The sequence below is a fragment of the Euleptes europaea genome, chromosome 20 (genome assembly GCF_029931775.1).
Source record: "Euleptes europaea isolate rEulEur1 chromosome 20, rEulEur1.hap1, whole genome shotgun sequence".
Lineage (NCBI taxonomy): Eukaryota > Metazoa > Chordata > Lepidosauria > Squamata > Sphaerodactylidae > Euleptes > Euleptes europaea.
The window spans coordinates 17,229,222-17,239,258 of NC_079331.1; the positions used below are offsets into that span (position 1 = coordinate 17,229,222).

The following is a 10,037-nucleotide window of genomic DNA, read 5'->3' on the forward strand; positions in this document are numbered from 1 at the left end:
GCAACAAAGGAGTAGCTCAAGAAGAAGGACATTAAGGCCTAGCCAGTCTCCAGACCTTAATCCCATCGAAAATCTGTGGAGGGAGCTGAAGGTTCGAGTAGCTACTCATCAGCCTCGAAATCTTACTGACTTGGAGAGGATCTGCAAAGAGGAGTGAGACCAAATACCTCCTGAGATGTGTGCAAACCTGGTGGCCACCTACAAGAAACGTCTGACCTCTGTAATTGCCAACAAGGGTTTTGCCACCAAGTACTAAGTCATCTTTTGCAAAGGGATCAAATACTTATTTCACTCATTATAATGCACATCAATCTCTGACTTTTGTCTTCTGGGTTTCTGGGGGTTTTCCTGTTGTTGTTCTGTCTCTTACAGCTACAATAAACCTACCATTAAAATTATGGACTGGTCATTTCTTCATCAGAGGGCAAACGGGCAAATTCAGCAGGTGATCAAATACTTTTTCCCCTCACTGTATTTATAGGTCTATGGGGAAGAACTGATGAAGAACAGAAACGTCTGTCTTCTTCCTCTTCTACCTAAGGATAAAAAGACTCGCCTGTGATTCCTTTTTCCTCTTCTACCGAAGGATAATTAGACTCCTTTATGTTTCCGGTTAAATAGAAAGAAGGAAAGATATTCACATTGTGTTTATTGTGATTGCTGGCACATTCTTGTGTGCAACTGTATTGTTGATACTGTTTTGTATTAGGAAATTTGTGCATACTTATTCAATTTGTCGCCAGAATATACTTTACGTTGGGAGTACCCGGAGGTTGGCAACCCTGGTTGTTAGCCGCCCAGGCTAAACTGATCTCGGGGGGGGGGGGGGGGTACAAGTCAAACAAACAAACAAACAAACACAAACTTAGAGAACTTTGTAAACAGTACCGCATGGATTTTGTGTTTAGATTTTGCTTTGGTCCAATGGGGCTACCTGGAATGTCTAAACAAGAAGAGAATTGTGAAGAGTATATTGCTAAACACATTGAGACCGAAATGATGTAAAAGAAAAAAAAATCAGCTGAGGGAGGTGGTTGGAGTATATAAAAAAGGCCAGAAGGCTAGGGATCTTGCAGAAAAGCTGAATTAATTCTTCCCCAGGGAAATTGTCGATTAGATATCCACACCGGAACTGCTATTTTCAGGGAGGGTGTTGAAGCAGTGAGTCAAACCAGAGGCTGGAGATGGTTCCAGGCTAACAGACAAATGGAAAAAAACAACCTAACAAGTAGCTGGATTCAGATAGGATGTTGTTGAGGGTTCTTGAAGAATGGGGAAACTAAAGGGGTTGAGCTAAACACTAACATAACAACCAATAAATCTATTTTTATTATATATTGTGTGCAATTGTATTTAAAAACACAGGGCCTCAAATACAGGCTTCTTACAAAGCACAAACATAGTTATAAATATTACCAACACATTACAGTTGATGTTGGTACATAAAATGACCAAAATCTGACCAGATGCGTTTCAGCTTTTTACAGGCCTTCCTCAGCGGTCGTACATACACAATTTTACAATACACATCCGGAGATATACACAAATGTTGTACAAGGTAAATCCATCTATCCATCTATCCATCTATCCATCCACCCATCCACCCATCCACCCACCCATCCACCCATCCATCCATCCATCCATCCATCCATCCATCCATCCATCCATCCATCCATCCATCCATCCATCCATCCATCCATCTTTTTACTCTGTGTGGCTTTCTGTTAAAATTGTTAGACCACGTGCCTTAAAACATGGCTCATGGCTCACAACTTGGAATTAAATAATTCCTTTACAAAAAAAAATTCATTTGTATCCAGGTTTTTAATTGAAGGGTTACACCGCACTCTCTCTCTCTGTCTCTCTCAAAGGAGGCTGAAGTTGGTTCCCAGTTGGTTCCCTATTCCCAGTTCCTTATTCATATTTCCTAGTTCCTGAATGATATTGAGGACAATTTAAAAGCCCTGCACCCCAAAATAAGGATTGGACCACCACGTATCATACACTCCCAGATTCAGGGGACTGTGCCCTCCACGAGAGCGCAGGCTGGGTCCTGGTCCAAAGTCCAGTTCTTGTGCCAGCTGCTCCCAAGTGGGGTGCCCACAGGACCAATGCACATACAGACACTGGGGCCCAGCTGCACCCCAAAACGATCTTCGGACCACCCCGCATTACACATCCCCACACTTGTTTTTATGGTCTGCATCGACCCTGAAGGCTGTTTTATGAATAGAATAATAGCATCATAGAGTTGGAAGGGACCACCAGGGTCATCTAGTCCAACAGTTTGAAACTGTTATAAAAAAATACTGTTCGCACTTTCTATGTATTCCCAGCGATCTATTAAGAGTTTGAAACTGTTATAAAACATACTGTTCGCACTTTGTTTGGCCCCTTTAGCTGCGACGACGTCTTCCAACCGTTTTTTAGCCGTGGCATCCAAAAACCCTTTTAAAGCGAAGGTTTTTTTTTATAACATTTCTAAACTCTTGATGCCTCGCTGGGAATACCCAGTGCGGGAACAGCCAGTGGCAGAGAAAGTCGGCATATAGAAAACCAATTCACAGTGGGTAGCTGTGTTAGTCTGTCTGCAGTAGTAGAAAAGGGCAAGAGTCCAGTAGCACCTTAAAGACTAACAAAAATATTTTCTGGTAGGGTACGAGCTTTCGTGAGCCACAGCTCACTTCTTCATACCCTACCAGAAAATATTTTTGTGAGTCTTTAAGGTGCTACTGGACTCTTGCCCTTTTCCACTATAGAAAACCAACTTCTTCTTCCCCAGCGTGCGGCTTGACCCGAGAGCAGCCGCTCCCTTTGGCGCAGCTGAGCCCACCTCGCGGGGCTGTTGCAGGGTTGCCGGCTCCTGCGGGAGGAGGGGAGGGGCGGGGAGGGGCGGCCCCAGCCGGGCCAGGGGCGGCTCCGGAGGCGGAGCAGGCAACCCCGGCAGCCGCCTGGGAGGCAGGCAGGCGCCATGGCGGAGCCCCGGGAGCCTGCGGGTAAGAGGGGAAGGGGCAGCCGCTCGGTGCGTTTTGCAGCCTTTAGGGTCCCGCACGCCGCCCCTTGCAAAACAACCTTGCAAAAAAAAAACGCCCCTTGCAAAAAAAACCCTTGCAAAAAAAAAAAACGCCCCTTGCAAAACAACCTTGCAAAAAACAAACAAACAAAAAAACCTCCCCTTGCAAAACAACCCCAATCCCGGATTTTTGGCTGGTTTAAAAAACAAAACAAGGCCCGGGGATCGCAGTAGCATTCCGCAGAGGCGCGGGCGTGCGGAGCCCCTGAGCGTGCGCAGAGTGCGTTTCCTGGATCTCCTCTCTCTTCCCTCCGTGGTCATCTCGTGCTTTTCCAAAGGCGGAGTTTTCAGATGGGGGGGGGGAAGAAGAGATTTGTTTGCACCCCTTTACCCAGAGAAGCGCTCCTTCCCGGGAGGTTTTGAAGCAGAGGCTAGATGGCCACCTGTCAGCAATGCTGGTTCTGTGACCTTAGGCAGATGATGAGAGGGAGGGCATCTTGGGCATCTTCTGGGCATGGAGTAGGGGTCACTGGGGGTGGTGTGGGGGAGAGGTAGTTGTGAATTTCCTGCATTGTGCAGGGGGTTGGACTAGATGACCCTGGTGGTCCCTTCCAACTCTATGATTCTATGCGGCAATATGGTTATCTTGGGAGGTGGTGAGCTCTCCTTCCCTGGAGGTTTTTAAGCAGAGGCTAGATGGCCATCTGTCAGCAATGCTGATTCTGTGACCTTAGGCAGATCATGAGAGGGCGGGCACCTTGGCCATCTTCTGGGCATGGAGTAGGGGTCCCTGGGTGTGTGTGGCGTGGGAGGGAGGTAGTTGTGAATTTCCTGCCTTGTGCAGGGGGTTGGACTAGATGACCCTGGTGGTCCCTTCCAACTCTAAGGCCATTTATGCATGGGAGGTTTTGCCTTGGATTTGCCTCTCTCTAGATGCACATTTTCCCCATCCAAATCCTCAAAACTCTGCATGGGGGCTTGTTCTTGAGTTTTGAGAATTTGGATGGGGAAAATGTGCATCTAGAGAGCGGCAAATCCAAGGCAAAACCTCCCATGCATAAATCCAAGGCAAAACCTCCCATGGTTCTATGAATCCCAGAAAAGCTATGGATTGCCACAACGGGCAGCCGTGTTAGTCGGGCTGGAGCAGGAGGAAAGAGCCAGAGTCCAGTAGCAACTTGAAGACTAACATAAATCGCTGGCCGGCTGTGAGGTTTCTTGAGTCGTAGCTCACTTCTTCAGAAAGACGAATGGTTAAACTGTGGAACTCCCTGCCCCAGGATGTGGTGATGGCTGCCCACTTAGAAGGCTTTAAGAGGGGAGTGGACATGTTCATGGAGGAGAGGGGTGTTCATGGCTTCTAGTCAAAATGGATACTAGTCATGCTGCATACCTATTCTCTCTAGTATCAGAGGAGCAAGCCTATCATATTAGGTGCTTTGGAACACAGGCAGGATGGTGCTGCTGCAGTCGTCTTGCTTGTGGGCTTCCTGGAGGCACCTGGTTGGCCACTGTGTGAACAGACTGCTGGACTTGATGGACCTTGGTCTGATCCAGCAGGGCTTTTCTTATGTTCTTATGGAGGATGGGGCTATCCATGGCTGCTAGTGAAAGTGAATACTAGTCATGATGCATACCTGTTCTCTCCAGGATCAGAGGAGCATGCCCATTATATTAGGTGCTGTGGAACACAGGCAGGATAATGCTGCTGCAGTTGTCTTGCTTGTGGGCTTCCTGGAGGCACCTGGTTGGCCACTGTGTGAACAGACTGCTGGTCTTGATGGGCCTTAGGTTGATCCAGCACTGCAGGGCTTTCCTTATGTTCTTATGAGCATGCCTATTATATTAGGTGCTTTGGAACACAGGCGGGATAATGCCTTTTTGTGGGCTTCCTAGAGGCACCTGGTTGGTCATTGTGAGAACAGACTTGATGGGCCTGGGTCTGATCCAGCATGGCCTTTATTATGTTCTTATGCTATGCTAGAAAGAGCCAGAGTTCAGTAGCAGTTTAAAGACTAACAAAAATTCTGGCAAGGTATGAGCTTTCATGAGCCACAGCTCACTTCTTCAGATACAGCTAGAATGTGAGTCCATCTATCCTTAAGTAGAAAAGAGGGAATTCACACACCCAATGGCTATAGCATGTAGTTGACGTGCTACTGTCAGATACCTGCTACTGACATTGACAAGCTATTGCCATTGGGTGTCTGAATTCACTCTTCTCTACTTAAGGATAGATGGACTATAGCATGTAGTTGACGTGCTACTGTCAGGTACCTGCTACTGACATTGACATGCTATTGCCATTGGGTGTCTGAATTCACTCTTCTCTACTTAAGGATAGACGGACTCACATTCTTGCTGTATCTGAAGAAGTGAGCCGTGACTCTCGAAAGCTCATACCCTGCCAGGAATTTTGTTAGCCTTTAAGGTGCTACTGGACTCTGGCTAGGAATTGCCAGTAACCAAGGTTCACTGACTGAGCTGATTTTTTTCCAGTCATACATGTGCAAGAGCTAAGTGGGTCTACACAGAGAACCATGACAATGCATTTTATGTTGCTTAAAGCAGTACAATAAATTGGGATTTGAAAAGAAGGAGGGGAGGGGCTGTGGCTCAGTGGCAGAGCATCTGCTCGACAAGCAGACAGTCCCAGGTTCAGTCCCCGGCATCTCCAGTTAGAAGAAGAAGAGTTTGTTTTTATATGCCGACTTTCTCTACCACTTAAGGGAGACTCAGACCGGCTTACAGTCACCTCCCCCTCCCCACAATAGACACCCTGTGAGGTAGGTGGGGCTGAGAGAGCTCTTAATAGAACTGTGACTAGCCCAAGGTCACCCAGCTGGCTTCATGTTGTAGGAGTGGGGAAACAAATCTAGTTCACCAGATTAGTGTCCGCCGCTCATGTGCAGGAGTGGGGAATCCAACCTGGTTCTCCAGGTCAGAGTCCACCGCTCCAAACCACTGCTCTTAACCACTATACCACGCTGGCTCTCAGGGACTAGGCAGGTAGGTGATGTGAAAGACCCCTGCCTGAGACCCTGGAGAGCCCTGCTGGTCTGAGAAGACAATACTGACTTTGATGGACCATGGGTCTGATTCAGTATAAGGCAGCTTCATGTGTGGTCAAGGTAGAGATTCATCTCTTTCCCAAAAGTTCTGCTTCTATTCCCCTGAAAGGGAGAAAAATAAGAGGGGTGGTTGTAATGTAAGTTAGTACCCAAATGCTTCCAAAGTTGTGATTCTAGGATCTGGCATCTTTTCGGTTGTGATGTCCATATTTGAACTCCAGGTTAGGGATGCCAACCTCCAGGTGGGACCGGGGGATCTCCCCCCCCCCCACCCCAGGATTACAGTTCCCCTGGAGAAAATGGATGCTTTCGAGGGGGGGAACTCTACAGCATTGCACTCTGCTGAGGTCCCTGGCCTCCCCAGGCTCCATCCCCAAATCTGGAGTTTCCCAGCCTGGATCTGGCAATTCCCACCATTCCCCACTGGTGGCCAGGGAGGGGGGGGGACGTGGCAACCCTACACACTGCTTGTTCCACACAAAGTTTGGTTCTGACCCGAAAAGTCCACTGCAGAACAAGCGCATGTTTAAAGTGCTCTTGTGACACTAATGCGCCAGCATGGTTGAGAGCTGTGGTTTGGAGCAGTGGACTCTGATCTGGAGAACCGGGTTTGAGTCCCCACTCCTCCACATGAGCGGCGAAGGCTAATCTGGTGAATCGGGTTGGTTTCCCCACTCCTACACATGAAGCCAGCTGGGTGACCTAGGGCTAGGCACAGTTCTCTTAGAGCTCTCTCAGCCCCATCTACCTCACAGGGTGTCTGTTGTGAGAAGGGGGAGGGAAGGTGACTGTAAGCTGGTGTGATTCTTCCTTAAGTGGTAGAGAAAGTCAGCATATAAAAACCAACTCTTCTTCTTCAATGGTGATTCTATGACCTTGGGCAGTTAATGGGAGGGCCATCTTCTGGGCATGGAGTAGGGGTCACTGAGTTGTGTGGGGGAGGTAGTTGTGAATTTACTGCATTTTGCAGGGGATTGGGCTAGATGACCCTGATGGGTCCTTCCAGCTCCTCCTCCTCCTCCTCCTCTTCTTCTTCCTCTTCCTCTTCTTCCGCTATCTTGCAAACAATGCAAGATCATTTTCAGTTGGGAACACTCGTGGTTATATTTTTTTGGGGTAGTATCCCCCCCCTTCCCCGTTTCTGTTCCTTATATAATGGAATGCTTTGACTAGATCAATTAAAACGACACTTTTCTGCTTTTTTGTTTTTTCTAAGCACTAACAGCATTCATAAGCGAAGACTTCTAGATCAAGAAAGGTGTTCTTGATGTTGCTAGTTAAAATGCCAAAGGTGTGTTACTGGAAGTTTCTAGCATCATACATTCCTTGTGTTGAATTTGCCCAAATGGGTTCCAGATTTTGAGGGGGGGGGGGTGTCGCACAATTGCTCTGTGAGTGTGCAGCCTTCTGCTTAGTTATATGTTTTAAAACGTCGCATTTTTAACTTCTTACGAAACTGCAGTCTGGTGACCACTCCTGCCATGCAACAGATGGTAAATAGTTCGGATGGAATACAGAACTCTGCTTGCAAAAGGGTTCACCAAACATTTTCGCAGGCAAAAAGACCCCCGTATTTTGTTGGGCGAGCGGCGTTGAAATTAAAAACGGTTGTGTATTGTTGGGATTCCGGTGGGGTCGTATGATATTTCGGTAAACGTTGCCTTGCGGCGGTTTGAATCGGTGCGCGTTTGGTAGCAATTAAAGGCCGGTGTCCTTTAAGTAAAGCCTATTAGTAAATAACAGATGCTGTTTAGAAACATGATGCTGTTTAATAGAGTTCTGCTTTCAGATTGAATGTTCTCTTTCCCGTGCCAGGTTGTCGATCAAGGCTGAAAGGGATGGCATTGTTTATGTGGAGCCAAAGTCAGTTTTCTCCCCTGAAATAAAACCATTCCTTTTTTCCCCTAGTTTCTCGTTGAACACATGAAGCTGCCTTATACTGAACCATACCTTGGTCCATCCAAGTCAGTATTGTCTACTCAGACCGGCAGCGGCTCTCCAGGGTCTCGGGCAGAGGTCTTTCACATCACCTACTTGCCTAGTCCCTTTAACTGGAGATGCCGGGGATTGAACCTGGGACCTTCTGCATGACAAGCACTCTTCCACTGAGCCACAGCCCCTCCCCAACATTCAGGTTGTCAATTCTCGTCACCCCAAGCCCAGGGTGAGAGATTCAAAACAGATAAAAGGAAGTCTTTCTTCACACAACTCCTTATTAAATTGTGGAACTCCCTGCCCCAGGATATGGTGATGGCTTCCAACTTGGAAGGCTTTAAGAGGGGAGTTGACATCTTCACGGAGGAGAGGGCTATCATAGAGTTGGAAGGGACCACCAGGGTCATCTAGTCCAACCCCCAGTGCAGGAAATTAACAACTACCTCCCCCCACGTCCCCAGTGACCCCAACCCTCCCACCGCCATGCAGGATCCCACAATCAAAGCACTCCCGACAGATGGCCATCTAGCCTCTGCTTAAAGACCTCCAAAGACGGGGACTCCACCACCCTCCGAGGCAGCGCATTTCACCGTCGATGGCTACTAGTCAAAAGGGATACCACTCTTGTTGCATGCCTATTCTCTCCAGGATCAGAGGAGCATGCCTATTGTGTTAGGGGCTGTGGAACACAGGCAGGACAATGCTTGTCTGTGGGCTCCCTAGAGGCCCCTGGTTGGCCACTGTGTGAACAGACGTCCGCCAGGCAATGCAAGTTGGGAGAGAGGGCAAGCTTCCTCGGTCTTGTATAAGCCAGCCTGGTTGCTTTAAAAAGTATTTTAAAAAGTATTTTAGTTTGTGTATTTCCTGGTTCTGCAACCGAATCGTCACCAGATTTTAATCAAATAAACTTGGGCAGGAAATCTGGTTTGTATGGAGAGGTTTGGGAGGGAGAAGGGCCAACTTGCCTAAATGAGATACTGGCACTTTGAAGGCCCTTTTTTGATTTCACTTGTGGGATTTCACTTAAAAGCAAGACGGCATGTGTTTTCTGTTGCACTGTGGAGAATAAATTCTTTTGGCGACGGGACGCTTATTTCCTGCTCGCTTCAGCCCATACTGAATCACTAATGAGGTGATCGGGCCCTGTGGGTATGAGCGACCATCATTTTCATCCAAGGCAGTAAATAACTATAGTTGACCAGATCTGTGGCTTTGTAGTGGGATCTATGTGATGTAGTGATTAAACCGGCATGTCAACATTTGGCATTTCCATCCATCGTGGATCCTAAGCCAAATAAATTTGTTTTGGTGGCCAGCGATTTGAACTTTAGGGGATGTCCTATCCATTTATCTAGGGAGGGGCTGTGGCTCAGAGGGAGAGCATTCTGCTTGGCATGCAGAAGGTCCCAGGTTCAATACCCGGCATCTCCAGTTAAAGGGACCAGGCAAGTAGGTGATGTGAAAAGACCTCAGCCTGAGACCTTGGAGAGCCGCTGCCGGTCTGAGCAGACAACACTGACTTGGATGGACCAAGGGTCTGATTCAGTAGAAGGCAGCTTCATGTGTTCGTTTCACAAAATACCTTGCAATTTGATAGTCCGTGTCTAGTTGAGTTGTTCCTTTTCATTTCCAGTAACATGAATGTGGGGACGTTTAATATGTGGTAGGCAGGATAAATGCTGCTGCATTCATTTTGTTTGTGGGCTTCCTAGAGGCACCTGGTTGGCCACTGTGTGAACAGACTGCTAGACTTGATGGGCCTTGGTCTGATCCAGCAGGGCTTTTCTTATGTTCTTATGGATACTGGTCATGATGTTACCTGTTCTCTCCAGGATCAGGGGAGCATGCCTATTATTTTAGGTGCTGTGGAACACAGGGAGGATAATGGTGCTGCAATCGTCTTGTTTGTGGGCTTCCTCAAGGCACCCGGTTGGCCACTGTGGGAACAGACTGCTGGACTTGATGGGCCTGGGTCTCTGATCCTGCAGGGTTTTTCTTATGTTCATATGTACTGTTTT

General features: G+C 47.7%; 1 protein-coding gene across 1 annotated transcript in view; it reads left to right on the forward strand.

The window, feature by feature from the left end:
• The first annotated feature begins 2,971 nt into the window (after nt 1-2,971).
• LOC130492306 (protein FAM169B-like) overlaps nt 2,972-10,037 on the forward strand; it is a 36,801-nt gene continuing 29,735 nt past the window's right edge. The window contains exon 1 of the mRNA XM_056866104.1: nt 2,972-3,022. Coding sequence (XP_056722082.1) covers nt 2,972-3,022 — 51 coding nt within the window. The remainder of the gene's footprint in view (nt 3,023-10,037) is intronic.